We start from the raw sequence: 26,990 nt of genomic DNA, 5'->3' as shown, positions 1-26,990 counted from the left end.
TAAATGAGTGGCATGGTTAAACTGAAAACTGAATCATTTATCTATCTACTTATTAATAGTTTTCTTGGTCTTTATATTGTAATTATATCAAACTGATTACAAATACACAATCCGTCTGTGGTTATAGCCTACATGTTATGGTAAAGGTGAGGGTAAACTGATAAGACACACATATCTCCTAATTTCATGCAAGGAATGTCAAATCTGTTCATGACAAATCAGTTGTTAAATCAAAGTCATAAAAGTGGGATAATAAATCACTTAATAGCCGGAACAGTATTAACGATAGTAGTTTATAATCTATATGAACTCAAACCCATAGACTGTAAAACTCAAACCCCTTTCCTATGGTACGCATGCGCAGCGCGCCATTGAAGGAAACAGTGTGAGAAGTGCGTGAAGTGGGTCGAGACTTGACACGAAATCTGAGATTTTACTTGATCCGCGGTCCAGTTTTAAGGATGTAAAGCTACAGGTTGCGGACAAGGACTTAATCAAGCATGTTTTTGTAAGCAGCTTGCAGAATCGATGAAGATAATCCAGGAATTGTACAGGATCTGCACACCCTACTGCTCGCCCCGTCGGTAACTTCGGACAGAGGCAGGGCTCTGCTGCTAGCTGCTACACCAGCTAAGCTAAGGTAGCTATTTACAAAGCCTTATGTCGTTATTAATGTGGGTAATGTCCGCAGTAATGACTCTTACATGTCTAATATGTGTAATATGTGTAATGTGTACTTGTAAAGCGCTTTGAGCACCTGTAAAAGCGCTCTAATAAAAAAATGTAATGCATTATTATTATTATTATTATTATTATTATTAATTGAGGGAACTTATACCAACCAAGGGTTTCACAGTAAAACTGTACTTTGACATTACATATCGACCTGTTTGTGCCGCGGCGTCCCTGCTCACCTCCTATTTGCATGCTATATTTGCTACTGTGATATATCAACATGAATCCGTGCTAGCTGATATGTTTAGTAGCAGGAACATGGATGTATAATAAGAAGAGCAGGAAGCTAGTCAAGCTCACATCAAGCTAACCGAATGAACGTCTGTTTCCGGTCAAAAACCGAAAGTGTTTAACTTGTGAAATTTATTTGACAAGAAATATATAAATATGTTGGCCAACATATATTGCATTAAGGTTTGATTAGTATTGCGTTTGAGACGTTTGGAACTTTTTTGTTTTTACAAACAACACCTACACTAAACTAAAGTACTTAAATGGTTGACTATTAGTACATGCTATGTAAAAGGTTTAGGTATAATACGTTCAAGCTTCAACCTACACTCGTTAATAAGACGTATTTGGGCATAACATGTCAATTAATTTACTATCACAGACTAAAATGACACTATGTGTATAACTTGTAATAGTTATCTAATGTCATGGGGTTTAGGTTCTTCTCGAGCTCAACAGTTCTTATTAAAAGTACATTTGTGATTGTTGTTTTACATATTGAAAAAAATAGTTCCATTGCGTTTTGTTAAAATGTTAGCTTTTATTTTTGAAGAGGGGGATTGTTTACTTCCGGTGAGTTGTGTCCGGGAAGTATGCAGTAACTTCCCGGGGAGACGGCAGCCAGAGTGGCGCCGCAAGCTTGCTACAAGAGGCACGCAAAACAACTTAACCCTAACTTCTATCCTAGAATGAACAGTTCAGGGGTTTTAATTAAATTAGACACAGGTGCATACAATATTACTTCGTCAGGTGATGAGGTAATTGCTTAGCTAGCATGTTATTATACTGATAAATATTCTGTTAAATCGTTACAGTAGCGTTTCTGATTCATGCCTCCTGCCTGCTCCTCAGATTCAAATAGAAATATCATGTTCATCAGTTTTACCTAAAAAGCTGAAATGTTAACCAGAATTAATCTATAGGGTGGCAGTAAAGTACAGCCTTTATCTAAAAAATGTGCAATACATAAAACACAGGCAATTTACAGCCTGACTTTCTTGGTCAGTTGCAAGTTCCTTCGATACTCCAACTAATACAACAGCAATACAACTTTTCATATTAGGCACATTTTAAGAAATATACATGTTTTTTTTATCATAATGAAATCTTACATCGGTATCACGCTAAACAAATTAACAGCACAACAATGTACAGCCTGATAAACGACTATAATTTTCAATCAACATACTTCTCAAACAGTTTGATCACAAATTTGCAAATTATCCTTTTTTCAGATTTTGTCCCCTTCCTTCCTGATGCTGGGGGTCTTGTGAGGACACACATCTTCCTCAACTACAGCTGAAGTTCTGTCAAGATAGTCTCTGCTGAGGCTTCCTGATTGAGTGAACCACATATAGATATATTCTCAGAAAGTGCAGTGAGAGAGAGAAGTCAAGATGTCTATCACCAACACACCTACCAGCAATGATGCCTGTCTGAGCATTGTGCACAGCCTGATGTGTCACAGACAGGGTGGTGAGAGCGAGACGTTTGCCAAGCGGGCCATTGAGAGCCTGGTGAAGAAACTGAAGGAGAAAAAGGATGAGCTTGACTCCCTCATCACTGCTATCACCACCAACGGGGCCCATCCCAGCAAGTGTGTGACCATTCAGAGGACTCTCGATGGACGACTGCAGGTAGGAACACACAGTCACCTGGATCATAGATTTAATAAACACAGGGTTATGAATAACATTTATTTTCTACACGTTAGTACATCTGGCCCAGGGCGTAAAGTTTGGTGGGCCAGATGCACTTGACCATTGTGTTTTTAATCTAGTCTGAACAAGCTGCTCTAGTGGAAAACGGGTTGCGTTCTTTGACACTGCGTTTGACCTCAGCTGTAAGGGTAGTGAGTATACAAATGATTTAACGCTTTTTCCCTTTATTCTTCCTCTATCTTTTTGATTTTTGTTGTTCCCAGGTGGCGGGACGTAAAGGGTTCCCTCATGTAATCTACGCGCGGCTGTGGCGGTGGCCTGACCTGCATAAGAATGAACTGAAGCACGTCAAATACTGCCAGTTTGCCTTTGACCTTAAGTGTGACAACGTGTGTGTCAACCCCTATCACTATGAGCGAGTGGTGTCTCCTGGCATAGGTGAGTAATAGGGAAGCTTCCAGTTAGTTTTTTTTAAATTGGTAAAATGTTTATTGGGCTCTTCAGAACCTATTAAAACTAAACACAACTTCAAAAAAACACTGTCTAAAAGATGTTGTTCTAGCTTACTGATCATTAAAATGTATGTAAAACGATAAAGAAAAGGCCGTTCAATGCAATTTAATACAGTCTCTCTTAACTGTGACTCTTAAATAAAGAAGAGGACATCAACAGAATAAAAATGAATAATTATTTATTCAAATTGAAAACACAAGTTATTTTGTTCACAACTACTCTCTTTATTTATACATTTACTATTACATAGTCTATTTGTATTTTTAAGCAAAAGTCAAAAAGTTCATCGTTCCCTTTCTATTCATCTTTTTGTAAAACACTGTGGGACTGGATCACATGTGTAAATTGTCCCTCACTAACATGTTCCGCCCTTCGATCCTGTTCCTCGTGCACAGACCTATCAGGACTGACTCTGGCCAGTTCTGGCCCCAGCTCCGCTCTGATGGTGAAAGATGAGTACGACTTTGATGGTCCGCAGAGTCTGCCCTCGATCGACGGAGGGCACTCCATCCAGACCATCCAGCACCCCCCCTCCACCAGCCACCCGGCCCCCTCTGAGCCCTTTGCCACTCCAAACCTTCTCCCCCCTGCTGAGGCCTCCACCTCCGCCTCTTCGTCAGCTTTTCCTGCCATTTCTGCTGGATCAGGAGGTTAGTACAGTTGTTAAATATTCCTTTATGTATCATGATGTCTGCATTTGTTTATGCAATACAGTATGTGTGTGTAATTTGAAAGTTCCTGTAAACATTTTACTGTCTCACTCAAAAAATATGACTTCAGAAATAGAATGGATTAAGTCATTTCAATTTAAATCATGAGTAAAAGCCTAGTGTTCTTTGTTTTGTGAATTATTGATTCGGTTCTCTTTATCTGTGTCTGACTTCTGTTGTCCTTTTCTCCTCAGGTGCCAGCGCCAACTGGTCGAGGAACAGCAACTTCAACCCCAACACACCCCACCACACAAACGGCCATCTACAGCACCACCCCCCCATGCCACATCCGACACACTACTGTAAGTACACTGTCACTACAGCTTCAAGTTAATCTACAGACGAATAGCTTTATAGATTGCATTTACTTCAAAGTGGGTGATCACTGACATTTCTCTCTGTTTCTCTCAGGGCCGTTGCATAATGAGCTCGCCTTTCAGCCTCCTATATCCAACCATCCAGGTGAGAACACAAAATCCAGAAGTACATAGACCTTGGGCTATTTTTTCTTGGTGTTTTAGAAAACAGTGTGAATCAATTTGACTAACCGCGCATCGATCTTTACAATTATTTGATTCATAGAGTGATGTCCTTTTTTCCGCTATCATTCTTCATTGCTAAAGCAGTATTTCCCATTTCAACTGTTGCTTCAAGTGGGTGACTACATTAGATATAAAGCTTTGTTAATATGCTGGGTTTGATTGCCTCTGGGTCAACGTTTGATTGTCATTATTACATCAAATGTACAAGTTACTTTCAAATTATACATATAGTGCTGAAACAATGAAAATAATCGATTCAAAAATATCCTTGTTTAATAATGGTTTTTACAAATGTATCAAATGAAAACGTGGCTTGTTTGTCTTCATTTCTGTACTATGAAAATATACCTTTTTATAAATAGCTTGACAAGGAAAAATGTTCATTCCTGAAATGAAACTGTTGACATTAGTTTTCTCCCTTCTGTTTCAGCTCCTGACTACTGGTGCTCCATTGCATATTTTGAGATGGACGTTCAGGTCGGGGAGACGTTTAAGGTCCCCTCTTCTTGCCCCATTGTGACAGTGGACGGCTATGTGGACCCCTCAGGAGGAGACCGCTTCTGCTTGGGTCAGCTCAGCAATGTTCATCGCACTGAGGCCATTGAGAGAGCAAGGTAGGAACCATAATAACTAGGGATGCACGATATTGGTTTTTTGAAACCGATACCGATACCGATAACTTCCTGCTTCTCAAGACCAATACCGATAACCGATAATAAAAAAAAAATTACGCCACTAATTATTTTAACGCGATTAACGCATGTGTATTTTTTTTCCTCGGCCGCCCCGTAGTTTCAGAGCGCATCGAGTTTAAAATACCATCTACAAGCTGATGCTGACAGCCCCGCTCCTGCCGCCCGCTTGTGGCAGACCACACTTCCACGCTCACCGGCAGGCACCGACTGGCCATCTGGAGGACCGGGAGGGTGTGTGTATGTGTGGCCCGAGCGAGCGAGAGAGAGACCTTACGTGCATTGTTGTTGTTAGCATCTGGTGCTAGCTAGCTGCGCTAACGGTTATAAGGAGCTGTTTAAATGAAAACAGAGGAGCGACATTTCGCCACAACTGCGCCGAGCACTTGACTTTATGCAGGAAGCCAGACAGTGGGACATTGTACGAAAAGTCTGCACACTCAGCACGGATAGTGCAACATGATTGCAGCGTCCAGGCAGCTCCGGTTCGAGCATATGTCTTGAGTTGCACATAGCTCCAACGCCCATACCACCGACGACATGTTTGTTTACTGTCCTGGCTTCACGGCCGCACACCATTTACGTCACAGCCAGGCATGAGTTAGGGAGCGCTGGATTTGTGAAGAACTCCCCTCTTCCTAAACCACTAATACCACAGTACTGGCAAAACGGGAGGAGCCGAGTGAAAAACAAGCGCCCCTCATCCCAATCCACCCACACCGCAGTATTTTTTTCTTTTTTTTTACCCAAAAAATATATTGTATATTATCGGGGATATTAATACTGGTATCGGGTTTATCGGGATGACGTCATAATTCCTAATATCGGACCGATAATTATCGGGCCGATAATTATCGTGCATCCCTAATAATAACTTTCAACAGTTATACGCACGCTTGCTGCTATTGTAGGCCTATAAGGTCTTAAATGTAACTAGATAGGATCTAAAATGAATGCTCTACTGTTGTGTTCACTGCAAATAATCAAGAGATGTATCACTTAACAAGAACAACCTTGTCTGTTTTTCTGTTTAGCCCCAGCATGTTTTGTGTTTCCCTCTGTACAAGCGTCCTTGGGTTTATGAAAGGCGCTATATACATTTAAGTTGTTATTTTTTACATCAATCATTTACAAAATAGAGATTCTGCACCCCGGTTAGAATTGCTCAAGCTGATCCATGAAGCACTATTTCGATGCTGACTATCATGCTATCCTACCTGCTTCTTAAGATTGATATTTATTTAGGCTTAGATTAAATTCTGCTTCACTTTGCTGTGGTAAGGACATGCAAAATCAAACAAATATGGATGGGAAACACTACGTTTATACATGATTAAAGCCAGATCAATACATTCATAAACATAAAAATGTTTAGGATTTATTTCATTCATAGTAACAGAATACACATTGGTATAAATATGGTCTTAAACTCATATTGTAACTTGTTGAAACCTGCAGAAACTCTATAATATAATCTTTAGATGTGTGTTAGATGCAGATATAAATATCCCAAAAATATTAAGGCCAAATACATTTTCTTAGGTGTATCTTTGGTTAGAGTATGCACTATTGTTCTACCCATTTCACACTTAAAAGCGCTACCACAATGTCATCTGTTAAAAGCTCAGAAGCACATGTTGATCCAAGATAACATCGTCTAACCTTCTTTACATTTGGTTCCTTTTATTTCTTCCTGTTTAGTTAAAAAATAAGCTGAGAATATTCTTGTCAAAAGGATGTAGAATAATGTTTCATGACTAGGCCACCAAATGGTTTGTATTTGTAATTCTAACATGACAAAGGCATGCAAAGGATTAAAAAAACATATAAAGCAACTTTGTGAAACCAATTTAAGTTCTGCATATTTTGCTGATCTAATATGTCTAGGTGAGAATCGTTGAATGCAGACAATAAATGGCTATGTTTACTATGAATACTCAATATGGCAATATTATAACTCTGCTTTATTCCCTTCCTGTTGTCTCCTCTCTTCCAGGCTTCACATAGGCAAAGGGGTTCAGCTGGAGTGTAAGGGGGAGGGGGATGTGTGGGTGCGATGCCTCAGTGACCATGCAGTGTTTGTTCAGAGTTACTACCTGGACAGAGAGGCCGGCCGAGCCCCTGGAGACGCTGTGCACAAAATATACCCCAGCGCTTACATCAAGGTGAGCACATAGTCACTGGACTGTAGAAGGAGGACATCAAAGATCAAACCGTCTCTTTCCATGCGCCCTCCTCATGCATTCTGCTCTGACATTGTTTTTTAAGCTGTTTTCCCCATGCTGCCACAGTCTTCATTTACATTTCTGCTGGTAGTAGGTACTTGCCGCTGAAGGACATTTGTTAACGTCTCCTCTCTCCGCCAGGTGTTCGACCTCCGTCAGTGCCACAGACAGATGCAGCAGCAGGCCGCCACAGCTCAGGCCGCCGCTGCAGCTCAGGCAGCCGCTGTGGCTGGAAATATACCTGGCCCTGGATCAGTTGGAGGAATTGCTCCAGCTATTAGTAAGAAACTTTACTCTATATATACCGATGCACAATCACACAGACACCGGGCGCTGTACAATAGCTGCCCACTGCTCCTAGTACTAGGATGGGTTAAATGCAGAGGTCAAATGTCACTGTGTTTAAAGAGGGTTTCCTCCTCAGATTCTATCGGGATGGTAATAGATGGACATAGAAATGCTCAGTGAAAAATAGTATTTTACATTTTGATTTAGTTACATTTTCTAGTGATTTTTCTTCTACGGTGTTGTTGTCACAAGTCTTTTAAATCTTCAGAAAATATTTCCCTGTCAGAACATCTTGGCCCAAAACCCAGATACTCAGTTGCCTAAAAATTGGGAATTGATTTTCAATTATTCGATTATCATTTTTTCAACTCAAAATAATAGTTATCACTTGAAATCTTCGGTTAATACAATTCACTTGAATCCTATTTCAAATTTAAAAGTTTTTTTCACACAAACTTATCCCACTCACCTGATCTCTCCTGTCCTCCAGGTCTCTCGGCAGCAGCTGGTATCGGGGTGGATGACCTGCGGAGGCTGTGTATTCTCAGGATGAGTTTTGTTAAGGGCTGGGGTCCCGACTACCCCCGGCAGAGCATCAAGGAGACCCCCTGCTGGATTGAGATCCACCTGCACAGAGCCCTCCAGTTACTGGACGAGGTTCTGCACACTATGCCTATAGCAGACCCTCAACCTCTGGACTGAGATGCGCCCCCACCCCCGCAGCATCACACTGCAGCATACAGCGGCTACGGAGAGTCGTCCTCAGTGAACCGTGTGGAGAATCCAGTGAAACAGCTGTGACACTGTAGCTGTCCCACATGAAAAAATAAACATTCAGGTGTTTTTGAGGTACCTTTGTGCACTGTGGCCCCTACTTTTGCTTTTTTTCAGCATTAGTGACACTACAATTAGCTAAAGCCATATATTAAATAAAGATATGTTGCTCTTTATTTTTGATATATGGCTTTGATTTGTTATGACTGGAAAGATGAGTAGACAGTTACAAAGCAACACATCATAATGATAGATGACCTGAAGATCCCATGAAACTGGAATGTACAGCGACTACTCAGTCCACAACTACTGACAGACATCAGACTCACTGAACAATGGAAGAACGCCTGAGGGCTGTACAGCTGCGGGATGAGTGTCTGAGCACCAGGAGAGTGCTGCTGGTTTCTATTGTGTCAGACTGCTTCACACCTGGCATGACAAGCAAGTCTGGTCCGCGATCAGCCATCCACGAACATCACACAGAACGGAAGGACAAGCGCCATGCCTCAAGCCGACTCACTCTCTGAACTGAAACGAGGTCAAGTCTAGGGGCTTCTCTGTGATTGGTTATGGGTTTTATGGAGGTCCAATGACAAATATTTTTTATTTCCTCTTCTCAATTAAACAAGATCCCCACTTTCACAAGACAATATTGTCCTTCAGTGGCGTCATGACATGCAAAGTTAAATGGCAATATATCTGTTTTTACCAACTATCTGTGAAAATATTATTTCTCCACTCACTCAAATGACAGGAGGCTCATCAATCATTCGTCGTTGGTAAATCTCCACCCTGGTCTCCTCTCACCAGACAGCTGGTCTTAGATGTATGGAGTTTAATCATGGTAAAAGCAACAAAGTGTATCAATGTTTGGGCAAACCAAAGTATTCATTACTCAGAAGCAGTCTTGTGTGATCATGAGAGAAGTCCAGTGGACGTTCATTTGGAAATTAAATTGAATTTTAAAGGGGATTATGTTTGTTTTCTTTTCAATTGTATGTCTCTTTATCTCCAACCATACCCGACACTCTCCACACAGTTGAGAAATATTGAACTGAAATATCTTATGACTTGCAGCCCGCCTACTTGATCAAGGTTTCTTGTGTATAGTTTACTGACACAAATACAAGACAATTTCACAGCAATATTGACTCTTTTTTTGGGTTCTATTTTTGTTACTTTATTAACTGATTTGTATTGTAATTTTAGCACTTTCATTTTTTCAAGTTTTTAATTCAATAACCCTAATTTGAGTTGGTTGTCCTGCAATGTGGAAAAGGGAGTGAATAGAGTGGTTTATATTTATGTAGGATTGTGAAAAGACGCATCTTTGTGTACATTAGTATTAAAAACATGTAACACTAAGTCACATTTTTAAAGACTGTTTTTGCCCTTTCACTTTTACACACTTGTAGTTTGGAGTTGCATTTAATTTTTTGGATTTGCAGTTTTCTTTCTTTTTTAATCCATGTAAATATATTTGTTTTTGAAAAGTATGTCAATGTCTGCATGATTTGAATGGCAAATAGACCCTTTTATATCTAACCCTTTTTGAAATGGAGTACTTCACTTGCCCTGCATTAAACAGGGAAACTGGACTCCGTGGAGTGTAGAAAACTGGAGTGCTGCTGGTTTATGACAAAAGCATTTAAGGCAAACCGAGGGAAGCTACATAGTCATAACTAAGGGAAAATATCCAAATTTAAGAACATAAACTCAAATTGCTGGAACCTAAGCTCCTCTGAGGCATAATTTGTTTAAATACAATAACTCTAAAATTAGAAGACACATTTTTCTCACAGGTGTAGAAATAGGTGAAGATAAATTGACACACATAAATAGATATGAAGTCCCATCTCATCTGCCCGTGCATCTTTTGTTTTCTTTGGCTTTTTTTCACAGCAAATCGCCATACAGTAAATCCTGTCTGAACATATGTATCTGACAAGACATTTAAAACATGTATTTGTGTATTTTTCCCTTTGAACAATGCTGTCTTTGTGGGTTACAGATAACATGGAAAAATACACACTGCATACTCAGCTGTGGTTTCTTTCCTTTTACTCATCTTTGATAATTCACTATCATTTGAAAAGCATTGTTTTTTTTCAAACAGCACGAATAAAAGTCAGGTTTTTGGATTTATTACCATAATTATGCAACTGATTATTCAGGAAACAGGATATTTTAAGATTATGTTACTGAAAGAAGTGATGCTGAATTTTGTCTGGAGAAATAATGTTATGTTTGGTCGTGCTTTAAAGGTGGGGTAGGTAATTCACTTCAGAAACACTTTTTGTTATATTCCATGGAATGCTCTTAACATCCCGATAGCAATAAATACATTAAATGCTTTGACAATAAATACATTAAAAAAATGTCATCTGTGGAAGCCGTAGCCCTGTAAAAAGCACGACCAATCATCTGAGCCGGCCCGGCTAAAGTAACTGGATGGCCTACCTGCCTGTCAGCCTTCCATCTGTGCACAAACTTATCTCGTGCCCTCATTGGTCATGTGCGCGTTCGTGTGTGTTGGAGGAGGGGCTCTGTAAGGAAGTCTGAAGGAAGGGGCATATTTTTTAGTGCACTCGAGCTGGTTTCCATTCTTACCTACCCTACCTTTAAGGTGGACAGATGTTTTTATATTACTTGCAGTTATTATAGGAGCCTAAAGACACGGCTCAAAGGAGTTGATGTTGACTACTATGACAGATTGCAGATATACATTTGACCTGTATTTCTTATGTGAGAGTCTTTAATTAAACATGGCCGGATATTCTCTAAATGGTGACCTGTTTATTTTCTATAGAAACACAACATGAAATAAGAAGACATAACCAACATGAAGAGGTTACAGTATTACGTTTTTTTCAAAGATAGATTTTCCTCTTGGGAGCTGGTGGCTCAATTGAACACATCGCACCATTTAATATAATGTTTTATTTCAAAGAACTGCAACCCACACGTGTTTTCAGTTTTTGCCCAGGTTGAATTTGGTTGTTGGGATTTATGTAGGTGTATCAAAATACATCTTGGTATGTCATAGCATGAAAAGCACAGCTGTATTAAATTAAATGAAAAGTGCACTCAGTGGAGAGCAGTCCTCCGCCAGGTGTTGTATCTCCATAGTTGTTGACAGTCAAGACAGAAAACTGAAAATAAAAAAGGATTTATTTATCTCAGCGTGAAGTTAGTTTTTGGTTGTTATATTTGACAGACTTTCACTCTCCCTCCAAGAGTTTTCAATTATAAACCTACTTGAGTATAATGGAAGCCATTGAAACAAAATGTAGACTTTTCAATTAAAAACAACTGTAGAGTCAAAAAAATTACATTTTACATTTTAACATAAGGGGTGTGTCGTCTTTTTTAGTGTAGTAACACTATCTGGTATTGATTTGGACTCACTGGGTCACATGACATGGAATCTCATGTAAAAAACTGAAATTATTTATTACATATTTTTTGTTTAATCAATGTATGACACATTCGGAATAAAATTAAAGGTGTACATTTTAGTTGTTTACCAATTATGGGCACGTTGGCCCAATGCTATTGAAAATATTGTTATTACAATGGTACTTTATTGATTGACCCCAAGTGAAATCCTGGGGTTTTAAATTGCCATCCATAATCTAAATGATGTGGTGTTTAAACACCGTCACAAACCTCAGAAGATGTCTCGTCAGGCAACAGATTAACGTCTCCTGTATGGGTGGCTACTCACCAGTCCATCATTTATTTGATCAAATGCTTTTCTGCTGTAAATGAGGTTCAGAATCCCCCTAATTCAATAAAACATTGAGTTAGTTAAAGGTCCCCTATTATACTGTTTTTCATCAATATATTATAGGTCTCAGATATACAAAACATGTCTCTGAAGTGTTTGGCTCCAAATACCAAACAGATATTGTAGCATCCCATAAACCCCTCTGTTTCAAAAGTGCTGATTCTCTGTCTGTTACTTTAGATGAAAATAAGGAGCCACTCCCCGATAGATATTTGGTTAAAAATAACACAATCGTGCTCTAGGAGGAGATTCAGGCGATAAGGGGGGTACCTTGGTTGGTGATTGGCTAATGGTTACACAAGCCAAACAATCGTTATGACATCATAAAGTGGCCAAAATCTGATCAGCTCATTTTCAGACAGGTTTTTATATAAATGGATCAGGACAAAAAGTGAGCAAATCTTTTTTCCTGAAACTTTCAGAGTCTCTTTACACAGAGGGGACACATGTTTGTGTTTAAAAGACATGAACAAGTGGATTTTGGATAATATGTGACCTTTAAGACACTGAGGTTATTTGTGTGAGTTTCAAACAAATATATTCAAGTTAAACCACATACTCATGAGATTACTTTTTTTGGCTGTGAAATGCTTACACTATCACACACGTTAATGCTCTTTACCCATGATAAACCCACATTGGTGATTTTAAGAAGTTTGAGTGTGTGGGCAAATAGTGTTACTGCAAATGTATGACCCTGTAATTGCCAGCCTATACAAAACAATTAGTCTCACTAGTTTGATGTTTTATTTTGGTTGGAACTGATTAAAACTAGAACTAGGGGCCTGTTTATCAAAAGGGGTTTGCAAGAACCATTTACAAGCAGATAGAAATTATGAAAAGTAAATGTTTATTATTAGGGAAACCTGTCAAAATCAGGTAACAAATATGGTGAAATATTCCCCATGTTCATCAAAAGTCTGTCAGAATGCAAAACACGTTAAAAAAACATTTGACTTAATGAATCACACCAGTCAGACACTTCTTAAAATGAAACCGTCTTTATTAAGTAACTTTAATATCAGAAAAATAAAACTCTTAAATTCTCTTTACAGCAAATATATAATATCAGTGCTTTGGCCGCAATAACTTAAAAGGCCGTTATAAAATATAGTCTGCTTTTAAACTCCTGACTTAATTTGAAGAATTTATATGCCATAAGACTCCTCCGACATATACATAACAAGTGTAGTAAAATTAGCAAATACTTTGAACTGTTGGTACAGCTTAACAATATATGTATTTATATATAGATAATCTAAGTATACCGTTCTTAATTTGGTGGCGTACAGACATGACAGGCAGCTTGAATCCTTGGCCTTTTTACAGTTGCAGTGTTATGTTTTACATTGGCTGTACATGTATATGAAGACATGCTCGTGATGCACATTCCATTCTCCTCTAAACGGCAGCTATCAATACGATTATCATCAATACTGTAAACTAATAACTAGACTACAAGCAGATAGCATTGACACCCTTCTGCAACATTTCTGGGTTTCCAACTCTTCATTCAATTGATCACTCAGAAAAGTAAAAAAAAATTAAAATCTTATTGTAAACATTTTAATATAGATATATTTGTGTATATATATGAAATGTAACAAAATAAAAATAAGTTCTGTATATTCATCAGTCACTAACAGTAATATCATATAATACATACACAAAAATGTCAATAAACTGAGGGCTAACAGTGTATTGCATTCCCTCCGAGAGAGAAAGAGAGATCCACCCTTCGTAGAGCTGAGAGAAATAAAATAAAAAGGACGGAGCGAAGACCCAAGGGGCAAAAGCAGATGGGTTTTTTGCACTTTTGGGACTCCTTTGGTTCCATTTCCTTGAGAAAGCTCAATCACCCATGAAAGATGATATTTAAGAAACGGAAGTATAGAATAACTCCCAAATACCGTTTACAGTTGGAATGCTAGACAAAAAGTAAAGCAACAGTATTGACCTCATGTAGTGTCAGTCCCAGATTAAATCATGCCAGCTGGCTCTCCTTCCAAATGTCCCTCAATTCATTTAATCCTGTAAAACTAAGTCTAGAGACACTGGCGTTTAAAGCTAAGATTTGAGATGATTTCCACCTATTTGTACCTTTTTCCATCGCTTTCCAGGAGGAGGAACAGACAGATAAACATTGAAAGGGGGTGCACAAAGATCAGACTGTGTGTTGGAGGCCGTACTTGTCAAAAGTATGATAAGATATGAGGAAGGCTGTGCTAACTAGGGCACAAGAGCAACAGCAATTGAGCTGATGAGACAGGTGAAGCATCTCGTCAATGCATTAGAGCTGGTAATGAAAGTTATCGCTGACTGAAATGTAGAAACTGGTCAAATCAGAAGGGAAATGTCTGTCTGCAGGTTTACGCCCAATATAGTTCAGTTTATCTCCTTGGGTAGTTTACTGAGATGATTTTTGCATAGGCCTGGTAGACGAGACATTGATGGCTGCAGTCTCAATTTTGCATCCTAATATAATTATTTGCTGTCTGCTAACCAACCAGGACACAACATGGCTGTGAGGAGCAGGGTAAGTGAATTGTCAAAAAAAAGTAACTGTAATACAGGGAGGAGGAATGTTTCCAAAGGGACAAGATGTGCATATATCTCTGGCAGAAAATCAGCACATGGTTTCCAAACAAGGATATCATTGAGAAATAAACAAAAAACAATAAGTGGAAATGTAAGTAAAATAAATGGGAGTGTTTGGTGATAACAAATAGATGGTAAATATTTGGGAAAAGCTCACTAAAAATGGGAAGCAAAAAAAACCCATCCCTGTTAGATAACCTTTGATCAACAGAGAGGCATTTAAGAGTTTAAACTTTGAAGAATACATTAAGACCTCTGTTAGCGTGATCTGAATTGGTAGATAGTGTTGTCAGTTAGTTACAGGCTCTCCTTAAAGGCCACAAGTTTGTTTTAAGACAAACAACACTGCGTCCACTCGGCACTTTTTGTTCAAATTTTGTTTTTTCAAACATCATTTTTGTTTACTCAAAATGGAATTAGGCACAAGTTTACCGTAAACAGTTTTTTAAAAGGTAGAAACGTAAAGCAACGTAACATCCTGGTACTCAACAAAGGGAAGTTAACCACTTGTTGGTTCTAGTCTGGGAGAGAAGGAAGCCTGAGGCAACAAGAGGTTGCCCCTGGAGTGTGAACCATTTACAGTTGTGGGTTTGACCCACTTGGTTTAAAACCCCTTTGTGGGTATGTTTACGTGCTGCGTCACTATGCTTTTGATACAAGCAACTCAAAAACTGAGATTTTTCCACTGGAGCCTGTAAACATCATATTCTGTTTAAATATAACAGACACACCTTGCTCGATATTTACACACATTTTCAAGGGTAGTGTGGCATTTTCCAGGATAATGTAGTAGGCATTACAATTCTGTGGTAACCAGGAGAATACTATTAGTTTAATCATATTAATATATGGGGCTCATATGTAAACATGCTCACTTCTGTTTTCCTTGGAGCGAGCACAATAATTGGGAGGCAAAGGGACTTGGCTCTACTTCAGATAAAAACAATTTGTAGCAGCGAATTAAAAAAATAAAACAATGGCGAAAAACTTTTGAGATGTTGACAAAAATTAACCTTGACCTGAAAGCATTATGTTTCTAATATAATTCAAAATACATTTTAAAAATTGATAAAAAATATAGGTAGGCAGAAATGCTTCAGGGAGGAGAACATTTAAATCAAAAATCATGATGAGCAAAATATATATATATCCCACCCCAACCAATGCTACACAGAGGGTTTCCAACCCTCCCATTGATCAATCAATCAATCATGGAAGAAGACTTCACAACAGCAGGCACATGTACGGGCTGAACACCCTAACCCATGCCCTAAATATACATAATTCCTTATTCACCTATTCTTCCTCACCTTTGTCAACCGAACACCAGCTTGGACAAATGTGAGGATATACCTAAACAATGAATTTCCTTACACTTTACAATTTGGAAGTGTGGAGGCTGATCCCTCATCAGCCGTCAATAAATGGATTAAAATCAAATGTTGCGCAGCTGAATGGCCTGTGTGACCGGGGACATGCACACAGGGCAAACAGCGTCTGGACTCTGGCATATATGGGTGGCACAATCTAAACAGAAGAGGTTATGGCCACAGGGAACCAGGGCAGCGATCACCTGGTTATCCATGCAATGCATGCATATTTCCTGTCCCCTCCCTGCTGGTCCAACCCCCGGGCGGTGGGAGAGGGAGGATTCAGGAGGGGAGGAAGAGGAGGCTGTGCTTTCACTGGAAGAGGAGAAGGCCGAGCTGTAAGAGGGGAACCTCTGGACATCATGGGCCCCGGTCGAGACAAAGGGCCCTCGGAGAACTCTCCTGGCCTGAGGGTGCTCCAAGGCTTCTGTTGGAGAGAGCCGGGGCGTTCCTGGCAGACTGTTCTGGAGAAAATGATCAAAACGGGCATTGGATTACATGAGCCTTAAGCAAGTATTTATATTAAAAAAATCTGTTTCTGATTTAAAAACAAGTTTCTTGAATTACTTCATCATTATTGATACTGAGTTTAGACGTCCTTGTTCTTTTCACAATGGGGCAATGGTTAGAAGTACAGGACAATAGGCAACTGACGTAAGCCAAATGTCTTCATTAAACTTGAAAGGTTGGGAGTAAGACAAACTTAAAGTGGACCTATCATGCTATATTTGAATAATATATTATATATATACCTATATAAAACATGTCTGTGAAGTTTTTTTTCTTCAAAATACCAAACAGATCATGCATTTTAGCCATACCTCATTTCGCTCTATTTGCTGTATTCCAGCCCTGTTTTTGCAAGGGCTGATTCTGTGGCAAATGAGCTGCAGCTGACCACGCCCCCCTGAAAAGGAGGGGGGCGAGGCACGAGCGTCATGTTACCATGCTGTTACCATGCCACGTAACCTCTCATTCCCCTGATAGGTGGAGAGTTGGCCATATAGGCGGAGCTCCCAGTTTCTGGCGTCAGAACAATTTCAAATCTGTATCAGTCTGTATCAGATCCGTTGCAGCCCCGTTTTTAGAGATTTTGGTATGGAGGAAAAGAGAGAGGGTTGTGTTTTCTGACACTTGGTGAGTTCCCTGACACACCGGGGACACATATTCATGTATAAAATACGTACAAAAGTGCATATTGCATGATAGGTCCCCTTTAAATAGTGGGATGGTCATAAGGGAGCCATAAAATGTGTGCACCTGCTGAATTTCACCTACCTGAGAGTGACGAGCATCGAAGGCCTGTGGGGGCTGGTGGTCTACATAAGCGCTCCAGATCGGTGGCTGTGCAGCAGGGTGCGATGCTTGGGCAGTGGAGATGGTTAACGGATCGAAGCCGGAGGAAGAGCCTGCACCTCCCAGGCTGACCAGCTCCTCAGGAAGAACGCTGTCGCCAAACCAGAAATTTGCACTGCCACCATTACTGTTGTTGTTGTTGTTGTTAGCATTGGCATTAAACTGACAAGTCGGGCTCAGATCTGCCATTCGGTTACCATTACTGGTGGCGTAGACAGAGTCAGCTGAGCTGGAGCCGCTGCCCAGGGAACTGGAGCTGTCGTTGCGGTAGGTGGAAGACATCCTGATACCGCTGTTGATATTGCTATTGATTCGCTGAGTACCGTTGAGACTCATTGGCAACAGGCTGCCGCCGCCGCCACCATTTTCAGATGATGCACCTGCACGAAGCCATCCGGCCTCCCCCAGCGCAGCTGCTGCAGCATGCTCAAAGCTGACATCTGTCCCATTGTACTGAAAGTCATTGTTGTCAACTCCAGGAGCCTCAATACTTCCACAGGATCCTGTACGTATGGCGATGTGCGCCTCTATCTCATCCTTCGCACGATCCACGTTCTCCGGCATCCCGGTGACCTCGAACACCGGCTCCTTGTCCCGACTTGGCGTCACAATGTACGTGTGGGTCTGTTGCTGAATACGTTTGATGGTTGCCCCTGAAAGATATGAGCAGACCAAAAACCTTATAATATAACACTAAGTAACTACTCTGGTCACATGGCAAGAGGAATGGCAAGCGCATTCACATAAATGTTGACGCATTATACCGTATGCATGACCAATTCTGAGAAATATACATCCGAGGATAAACAAATGGAACACTGATGTAGAGAATCACATTGTTTGGCTTCGGGAATAAGTATAAATAGGGCTGAGAACATTAGCTAAAGAACAGATCTCTGTGTACTTCATTGTTGACGCCTCTTAACTTGGCCGAACCAGGGTTCGTGGAGTTGACAAAGTCCAGGAAGAGCTATTCTAAAGACTGCACAGTCACATTAACTGAATTATATTTTCAGTAAATACACTTGTTTTTTTCTAACAATAGCTGGCATTGAAAAAGGAGGAAACACGGCTCTGCAATAATTATAGCACCTGGTGACTCAGCTGGCTAACACGACATGTTTCAGTTAGGTTTAGGAAACTTTTCAAATGTCATTCCTATATATCTTAAAGGGATAACCAGAGAGAGCATTGACAAATATCCCACAGTGAATGTTCAAGTAACAGAAACCTTTCTCGATGATTGTAAACATCAAATATTGAAAGGAATATTTTTCATTATCGTCACATTTTTATTTCGAATTTGTTTTCATTATGACCCGTTGCCTCACCCTCTCCAGTCTATTGGCACATGGTTGAGAACTACTGCACTTCAATTTACAAATCAACCCCAGGAGTTTCTGACACTGTCAACAGGGAAAGGGGTTGAAGTCTTTCCCAGAGCAAAATGTAGCCATCTTTAGTAAAGCTGAGCATATTACAAAAACTTTAAAAATCATAACAAGTGTTTTTGTACAACAGTTGTATGATACACAAGAATGTGTAATTTATTTTAAAAGCAGCAATATCTCTATATGAAAATATAAATCACCTTCTGGGAGACAATGCTTATCTTAATAATATGGATAGTTTCAAAAACTCACCTTTGGGACCCACGACCAGCCCTACAACACGATATGGTACTCGCACCTGTAGAATTAAAATGACACGGGGTAACTTAGACTACAATGAATCAAACACACAGAGAGCCTCCTATATAAAAACAAATGTGGGAAACATGGATGGTACGATACATAACAAGTAATGTAACTCACTGCATAGGTATGGGAATCTTTAACACAGAACAATGCTATGATTCATGATCACATGTTTTCTGACCTGAATGGTTGTCTGTCCAGGTAGAGAGGGGGTCCCTGTACCCGTCGCAGCAGACAGAGGGCCCGTCTTGTTTCGAGAGGCTCTGATGAGGGAGAAGTGCTCAGCTGCAGAGAGGATCTCCCTCTTAGCCATGCCCACGTCTTCTTTGCGCCCCGTCACAACAAAGACAGGCTGCTCTCCCCTCACCGGTGTCTTAATGTAGGTGTTGGTCTTGGCTCGAAGTGCCTTAATCTTACAGCCTGTAATGAACAAGGGAGACAAGGAGAGAGAAACAGAGTACTGTTGGATCATTGCTGATTCACGTTTGAAATGTACCACACACACTGCATTAAGTCAACATATTAAACTTTGATGATTACCTAATTAAAGGTTATGCCATATGCAATTTCCCTTTCCAGTCCTTAATGCCATTTCAAAGTTGCATAGCCTATACATTAAATAATCCTTTCAGCTGTGGTTGAGTAGTCCAGCATCATTACCAGAGCCATTTCCTGTTGTTGTCAACACTGCAGTCTGTGCACCCTCCCCCAACAAAGACGACAGAATAACACTCTCTCAACCCTACTATTGAGCTATGTAAAGTTTATGTAAAAGACCAGATAAAGGCGTTCGATATCTAGGAAAGGGGCCGCGTTTAGTTGAAGTGAGGAGTCTTGGTTAGGTCACAGAGCTAACTATAACCTACAGCTGATGTGGCAAAGCAATGCCGACCTACACACCGCTCTTCATGTTCTCCTCCGAGACAAAGCAAAGCCTCGTTTAGCTCGGCAAGGCAGGGGACATGTTCATTGTTCACTCTCCGTAAAGAACAGACAAAACGTCCAAAATACAGACGAGCTGTCAGAGCGAGAAGACATCTGCTGGCTTATAAAACTTGTATTGCAAACTTTTGCTGAGGGTGTTGGGCGAGTGTGATGTTGACCCAGTTAGGAGGAGTGCTAAGCTAGCTGAGCTAAGTGTTGCTGAAAAGACATGGTTTAATAATATGTCTTATTTATGACTATACAATACTCAACACAAATGTTAGATGTCCCACATAATAATGTAGCTTGTAAAAATGTTAGGTATTATTTATCATAAACAGCTTGCAACAATACTCGTCAATGCTGGTGACAACAATAAGTGTATAGCTAACGGTAGCGTGTTGACTAACGTTATATTCTTACTTGCGACAAATTTAAGTACAATTTAGCTAAATGTTTGATTGTAACTTTGGGTTTACTTAATATTGCAACATTCTTTCGAAATCACATAATTTATTACATTTACCATCCTGTTGTATATCTTATTTCACTTGATTTACTACAGCATGAACTATCTTCCTGCCAAGTTTGGACCAAAAACCCATTAGCAACTTAGCTTTGAAAAGGATTCTACCAAAACCCTCCGAAACACAACAAAGACTCACCCTGTCTGCCCACAATCTCCGCGACGTGCTCGGAGCTGGGCACCGACACACACTCGGTTGTGTTGACGCTCTTTCGCCGAGCCAAGAGCGAAGACTCGGCCTCGTAGCCAGACTCCCCGTACATGCCGGGCGGTAGTATCGCCATGCTGCCAGCCAGTGGTAAGGCGCCGCCGCCGAGCCCAATATCATCTCCGTCTTCGTTGTACAACAAGACCGTCTCGGCGTACGGAGGCTCCATCCCCGAAGGCATCACTGAGCCTCCTGGCCCTGATGGGAGGTGTTGCTGGCGGTGGGCCTGCGCTAGCAACAAGGAGTCGGCTCCAACTTCTAGCTCATCGTCCTCGGGCGCTATGTTCACTTCTACTCCCGAAGGCGGCTGGTGCACGGGCTTCAAGTCTAGGACCGTACCGAGAAGGTTAAAATGAGAAACAGGGGGAAGCTGGTGGAGGTGGTGATAGTGGAGGCTCTCGTCTAATTGTTCGGGGTTCTGGCTCTGGGTGCCGTGGTGCTCCTCAAGGCCCATACCGGCGAAAGCGTGCACTAGAGGCGGTGGGACCTCGGACTCTCCCTCGTCGGCCTCCAGCAAAGATGTGCTACTCGGCATTATGCAAAGCTTTTATAATACTGTCTTTAGACGGAAAACGATACAAATAATTTATCAAATTGTTTTTGGTTCAGAAAAAAATAAAAAGCGACCCGCGCCTGTTGGTTGAAATGTGTGGCTTTTGTTTTGTCTTTCCAGCTCTCCATGCAGCCCTCCTTACACTGTAATCTCGTAAAGCTGGTTCACGCGATACTTTGTTTTGGGGTCAGGCCAGGCGTGTATTCACGACTATCAGAAAGACGCACTCGCCGCACATCTTGCAGTGGTTCTGACTTCTGTCATGAGAATGATTCATTACTATATTTGCCAATGGGCTACACATCCCGAGGTATCGGGAGAATAATTCCGTAAGGCCGCCTCAGAGTCGACACAATTATTGTGGCATTAATATAGCCTACCCCTTTTTTGGTGAGATCTAGACCAAAAAAAAGGTAGGGATAAGTAACATGTTATTAGAAGGCTTAGATTAAGGGCAAGGACAGTATGTTACCTAATAAAGATGCAACCAATATGTGTTGAACATCAATGGTCTGACCCTACGCAAGCCACCATGTATGTTTTCGCAGGCCATTGTAAGATGCCAATTAGGCTTTTCCTCAAATTGCAACGAGATGGTGGTTTGATAAAAAACTAGTTGGGTCACAACTTTTTGTAGGGCAAACTATTCCCTAACTTTGAAAGAAAAGTCACTTTAATACAACTGTGATCTTCAAGTACATTCATTTAGATATTGGACATTATTTCAATTGACTGGCTGTCCAGCTCAACAACAAGCTAGAGAAGTCTGACATCACCACTCCACTGCTATCTGCTGTCCACAATAACCAAGTCAATCACTCTAACGGTTAATGTAACTGCACCACACACTTCCCGCCGTGGCTAATATCATCAGTATCTTCTACATCCAAGAAAACCCATGTTATTGTACACTGACTCTAATGCATGGACAGTCTTAGGTTAGGGACTCACCAACAATATACAAACGTACACCCATGAATAGCTCAAATACAAGTGCATACAAAACCCAACAATTCATTAAATGAATAGTACCTGACTCTCTCTTCTGACATTTATTGGTGATATTGTAGTGGACATTGTTGAAAGTGTTTTCACATTTGATAGAGAAAACACATTAATACAAAACAACCCTCTGAGAGCAGAACCGCTTACATAATCTTGGTCAATGCCAATAAATGGTTTCATCACTAAAGGCTACATCAAACTCTATTTGTTATTCTGGACTTCTATGAGCGGATTTTGTTGTAGTGGATGTTGGTGATAAAATATATTTTGCAACAAGCGAGCCTTATTAGTAAAGTCACGGCATCTCGAGAGTTAACTGCATAAAATGAGACAATTTTAATTGCATACATACAGTAAATTTGTATTTAACCAAACCCTGTTTCGCAGCAGCCACGTTGGAGTGTACTATTGACCAATGAGAGTGCGCAGAGGGCGGGCTTTCACAGTTGACAGCCAATGACGTGTCACGTTTGTGATACGTTACTTAGCATTAGTTGCATCCGGGTGAGCATTTTGAGGTGAGTAGCTAATGCTGATTGAGGCAAAATAATGAATCAAGAAATGCTTATCTTTGAATTTACTTTGGCTTCAATGATCAGGAATGCGCCAGTAATACAGAAATACGCAATAATAAATTGTTAAAAATTCTGAGAGGCTTTCTCTCTCTTTATTATACAAAGGCCACCCAGCTAGCTAGTTAGCGTTAGCTTTAAGCTAACAACTTGTCGCTAATACCAATGTCCGGGTTTGCTTTGTCACTACTTTTGCCTTATTTCCTCCCTTGGTATTGATTTTAGTTTGTTGTCTGTTATGGTCTATTCCGGCAGGTTTGCTCAGGTTTTTGCTTTGAATCTTGGCTATCGGTCTTCAGGATGTACGGATCGTTTCGGCTGGTATTGCAGGTGCTGTCGGCCCAGCTTCTCTGTGTGTGGGTGCTGGGCTCCGAGCTAACTTTCGAGCTGCCAGACAACGCCAAGCAGTGTTTCTACGAGGACATCACCATCGGCACCAAGTGTACACTTGAGTTTCAGGTGCGTGGGTCTAATGAGAAGTTCCTATATTTGAAATATTGATTAATTTCCTGATCAACAGCGTTATATCAGCAGTTCTCTGACTGATGACAATGTGGTAAGCAAGTAAAAACAACACACCTTTAAAAAATCTGTTTTTAACACACTATCTTTTGTCTGTTTTCAATAATTGTGTTTATTAATGTAGTCAAGTCAGTATTATTACATATCCTAAGATCACACATTTGCTCGAAGGGTTTTTTATCATCTGTACACCATACGATATTCTCTACTTTTAGACCCTCGATTGTGACGTGCAGTAGATATGATATGTACAGAATAAACAACGTTAATAAAGTGCAAGTAGACAATCCATACAATAAACAAATGATGTATAGAATTTGAATATATGAAAAAGATGAATCCTGGAAGATCTTAAGCAGCTTCCAGGTGTCCCCAACAGCTAAAGACGGACCTCCTCTCCACCATGTAAACTGGAAAGAGAACAGGCAACACGGACATACAGAAACAAAACTAATACACTTTATCAACTTAGATAGTACGATATTGAAACAAACTCAGAAGGGGTATATAAATAGATGTCTTTATGTTTTCCCAGGTGGTAACAGGCGGCCATTATGATGTGGACTGTCGTTTGGAAGACCCAGAAGGCACTACACTCTACAAGGAGATGAAGAAGCAATATGATAGCTTTACCTTCACCGCAGCCAAGAACGGAACCTACAAGTTCTGTTTCAGCAACGAATTCTCCACTTTCACACACAAGACCGTTTACTTTGACTTCCAGGTCGGCGATGACCCTCCACTCTTCCCCAATGAGAACAGGGTCACTGCTCTCACTCAGGTAAGCTCTGTCGGTATATATGAACATTTATTTTATCTGACCAAGAAAAAAAAGACTAATATCTAAACGGCATGTGGTTTAGTGAAAAATGATACACCTTCAACATCTCTTTCACTCTACTGTTGGTTTAATTAGTAAAACACCTTTTTTGGTATCTATCTGCATGTAGTTTTGTGTTGTCTGCAAATTCGCAGCCAAGCTCCATACCATTTTAAACTGACAAGCCAAACCTACTAAAAACGTTCTGGTAGTAAACTAATTATTTTATATCCATAAACTAGTTAGACACTTGCTTTTTATTCCTACAGGTGATGGTTATGGGGTCAGATTGTCTGACTAACATTCACTTATGTCTCCTCATTTTAGAAGTTTGAGTATATTTGAACACTTTTTGCTCACAAAGGTCCTTCTAGTTTGTGAATCAAAGTTAGAATGTTCTTGTAACAGTCAATATATCTAATGGGCGGCTTGGCTTTTTCTTTACCCTGTGCAGATGGAATCAGCCTGTGTGTCTATCCATGAGGCCCTAAAGTCGGTCATTGACTACCAGACTCACTTCCGCCTCCGTGAGGCCCAGGGACGCAGTCGGGCAGAGGACCTGAACACCCGTGTGGCTTTCTGGTCCATCGGAGAGGCCCTTATCCTTCTGGTGGTCAGCATCAGTCAGGTGGTGCTGCTGAGAAGCTTCTTCTCTGACAGGAAAACCACTACAACACGCGTAGGATCGTAACAGTCTCTGAGCACTGGGATCTGATACAGCATTTTTTTTGTCTGTTCATTGGCTAGCGTGCATAGAGTAGGTCTGAATATCAGTGCTGATCTGAAATTAGATCATATCAAACTGCCAAGTCGTACAATCTGACATGTCATCCTGATTCAGCACTGGTATCCTTACAAATGTTATGCAAACGAGTCTTAAGCTAAATGGTATTTGAGGGGTAAAAATAGAGAACCTGAAAAAAAGGATTGCAATGATCTGCATTGGAGGCAGTTTAAGGTCCTATAGTTGAAGTAAACTTTAGAAATGCGTTTTAATTTAATTTGTCTTTCTACCCCTGGCATCTCAAATTCTCCACACCTTGTCTATTTCCTCTTTCAGCAAAAAGTGTGCACTGAATTTACCAAGAGGGTTGAATATGTGACTAAACCTACTCATAATGTAAGGGTTGTGACTGTATATTTCCTTATGTGCAGAGCAATAGGTTTCTTAAACCACACTGGCATGGCAAAGAGTGTTTCCCCATAAAGGTTGCATTTGGTTTTGAAGAAAATGTTGCTTCTTTCTTTATTAAACCTCACTGTGTTGAGTTAGAAACAGTAGATATTGTGTTGTTTTATCATCTTTGTCATTTAAGATGAGTTGGTGTATGTTGTATAGATTATAGCCGTCTTTTTATTTTGATACGAGTTTGAAAGAGTTTGTATTTGGGCCAGAGGATTGAATTTAAAGATACATATAATTTCTCCTAAATAACTGCAGACTCAATTTTTAAACAAAAAAAAATATTTATTGTTTTTTTAATTTTGGATATACTATTTGCTTGATTACACATTTAGGTAAAGGCATGTTTCAATTTGAACACATCTCGGTGAATGCTCTACTGCAAATGTTATAATTGTCTTTGTGACTGTGGAAGGTGAAAAAGAAATAACAGATTTTAGAATTTTGTTTTGAAAGGACACATTTTGTGTGTTAAGTGGCAATGCCAGCAATTTCAAGTACAGCAACTTGTTATAACAAATGTGTCTTTCGCTGGTTCCTCTGCAATGTCCTTTATATAGTTTTGCCTTTGCTGTTTCAAGTGTAACAACTCATTTGTAATGTAGGCTAATTTTCCTCTCCATTATAAATTAAAGTTGTTCTGCAAAATATTGCTTCTATATATGATGAAAAATACTTAATACGTTAAATCTATGATCGGGTCTGGATCTGAAACTTTGAGCCTGCAGAAAGTCCTGCAGGTGGTGTAGTAAATAGAGGCTTAGTTACATCTAGTGTGGCTTAAGCCAGGAATCATGGGAAAGTCGGTGGGTCATTCTTTTATCCACGACTTAAACACAACATCTGGCAGCTCTCAGCCAGTGGCATGAAGGCCTGAAGGAAACATTAAATATCTGAGTAAATTGATTCATTTTAAACTCCACCTGCAAAGTAGACAAGTTCAAAACATCTCCTGGCAAATCCAAATCATCACTGTTGTAATGTGAGATCAATATGACCTTTATGATACTTTATATTTGACAAAGACAGACTTTAAAATCTAAACCACTGAAAGAAACCAAAAAACGCAACACTTCAGATAGTGCTACAAGTCTTGTTAAACTGTCAGAACTGATGCTCAAAACAACTATACAATTGTATTCTATTGATTTATTATTGATCTTTTTGTGCTTTTTTAGTGTGCTCCCATCAAATGTTAATTGTCTGTTGTGGTAGGTGTTGCAGTGCTGGCGTTTCATTTGAAGGTGTATGCACTGTAACGGCTCATCTTGAACACAACATCTTTTGTAAATCATTCTGGAAGCTTATGCTAGTTGGGATGGCTGAATAAACTTTCTTTTCAAATGTCGTTGAATGCTTTTATTTAATATTCAGCAATAAAATCGCTTTTCAATGTGGATGAAGGTTTTGGAAACATCTTGTCATGCTTCTCTTGTCCTGTAGGGAGAGATATAACCAAAGCCTTCACAGTGAGCTGTGCACCTATACAACATTA

The 26,990-nt window shown here is 40.1% G+C and overlaps 3 protein-coding genes across 5 annotated transcripts; 2 read left to right on the top strand and 1 right to left on the bottom strand.

Annotated features, from left to right (window-relative positions):
* The first annotated feature begins 376 nt into the window (after positions 1-376).
* On the top strand, positions 377-10,525 carry LOC117558648 (mothers against decapentaplegic homolog 4-like). 2 transcript variants are annotated; one of them, XM_034234964.1, is made up of 10 exons: positions 377-640; positions 2,202-2,603; positions 2,891-3,065; positions 3,536-3,790; positions 4,045-4,152; positions 4,262-4,312; positions 4,823-5,006; positions 7,081-7,249; positions 7,451-7,589; positions 8,088-10,525. In XM_034234964.1, the coding sequence occupies exons 2-10, from the start codon at positions 2,364-2,366 to the stop codon at positions 8,297-8,299; spliced, it is 1,533 nt and encodes a 510-aa protein (XP_034090855.1). In that variant the 5' UTR covers positions 377-640; positions 2,202-2,363; the 3' UTR covers positions 8,300-10,525. The 2 variants fall into 2 exon arrangements, with proteins under 2 accessions (XP_034090855.1, XP_034090856.1); XM_034234965.1 differs by lacking the exon at positions 377-640 and adding an exon at positions 1,572-1,724.
* A 2,617-nt stretch (positions 10,526-13,142) lies between these two features.
* Positions 13,143-21,375, bottom strand: LOC117558643 (RNA-binding protein MEX3B-like). Of its 2 annotated transcripts, none has more exons than XM_034234956.1 (5): positions 20,772-21,375; positions 19,364-19,602; positions 19,129-19,174; positions 17,408-18,138; positions 13,143-16,593 (listed from the first exon to the last, which is right to left on the bottom strand). In XM_034234956.1, exons 1-5 carry the CDS (start codon positions 21,373-21,375, stop codon positions 16,195-16,197), a joined length of 2,019 nt encoding a protein of 672 aa, XP_034090847.1. In that variant the 3' UTR covers positions 13,143-16,194. The 2 variants fall into 2 exon arrangements, with proteins under 2 accessions (XP_034090847.1, XP_034090848.1); XM_034234957.1 differs by having other exon boundaries at positions 16,195-16,588.
* A 1,428-nt stretch (positions 21,376-22,803) lies between these two features.
* Positions 22,804-26,843, top strand: tmed7 (transmembrane p24 trafficking protein 7). The gene is made up of 4 exons (XM_034234851.1): positions 22,804-22,916; positions 23,226-23,429; positions 24,028-24,273; positions 24,767-26,843. Exons 2-4 carry the CDS (start codon positions 23,271-23,273, stop codon positions 25,001-25,003), a joined length of 642 nt encoding a protein of 213 aa, XP_034090742.1. The 5' UTR covers positions 22,804-22,916; positions 23,226-23,270; the 3' UTR covers positions 25,004-26,843.
* Positions 26,844-26,990: the final 147 nt, after the last annotated feature.

This window comes from Gymnodraco acuticeps, unplaced genomic scaffold (genome assembly GCF_902827175.1).
Source record: "Gymnodraco acuticeps unplaced genomic scaffold, fGymAcu1.1, whole genome shotgun sequence".
Classification (NCBI taxonomy): Eukaryota; Metazoa; Chordata; class Actinopteri; order Perciformes; family Bathydraconidae; genus Gymnodraco; species Gymnodraco acuticeps.
Note: the sequence above shows the minus strand (reverse complement) of the source record. Positions and strands in the feature narration are given on the sequence as shown.

What these genes read in the sequence shown, in the direction of transcription:
- LOC117558648 (XM_034234964.1), top strand. Translation starts at nt 2,364, where the DNA reads ATGTCTATCACCAACACACCTACCAGCAATGATGCCTGTCTGAGCATT. An exon ending in CTCTCGATGGACGACTGCAG is followed by an intron (nt 2,604 to 2,890) that starts GTAGGAACACAC and finishes TGTTGTTCCCAG; the next exon opens with GTGGCGGGACGTAAAGGGTT. An exon ending in GCCACATCCGACACACTACT is followed by an intron (nt 4,153 to 4,261) that starts GTAAGTACACTG and finishes TGTTTCTCTCAG; the next exon opens with GGCCGTTGCATAATGAGCTC.
- LOC117558643 (XM_034234956.1), bottom strand. Translation starts at nt 21,375, where the DNA reads ATGCCGAGTAGCACATCTTTGCTGGAGGCCGACGAGGGAGAGTCCGAG. An exon ending in GGAGATTGTGGGCAGACAGG is followed by an intron (nt 19,603 to 20,771) that starts GTGAGTCTTTGT and finishes TGTTCATTACAG; the next exon opens with GCTGTAAGATTAAGGCACTT. An exon ending in GCTGGTCGTGGGTCCCAAAG is followed by an intron (nt 18,139 to 19,128) that starts GTGAGTTTTTGA and finishes CATATCTTTCAG; the next exon opens with GGGCAACCATCAAACGTATT.
- tmed7 (XM_034234851.1), top strand. Translation starts at nt 23,271, where the DNA reads ATGTACGGATCGTTTCGGCTGGTATTGCAGGTGCTGTCGGCCCAGCTT. An exon ending in AGTGTACACTTGAGTTTCAG is followed by an intron (nt 23,430 to 24,027) that starts GTGCGTGGGTCT and finishes ATGTTTTCCCAG; the next exon opens with GTGGTAACAGGCGGCCATTA. An exon ending in GGGTCACTGCTCTCACTCAG is followed by an intron (nt 24,274 to 24,766) that starts GTAAGCTCTGTC and finishes TACCCTGTGCAG; the next exon opens with ATGGAATCAGCCTGTGTGTC.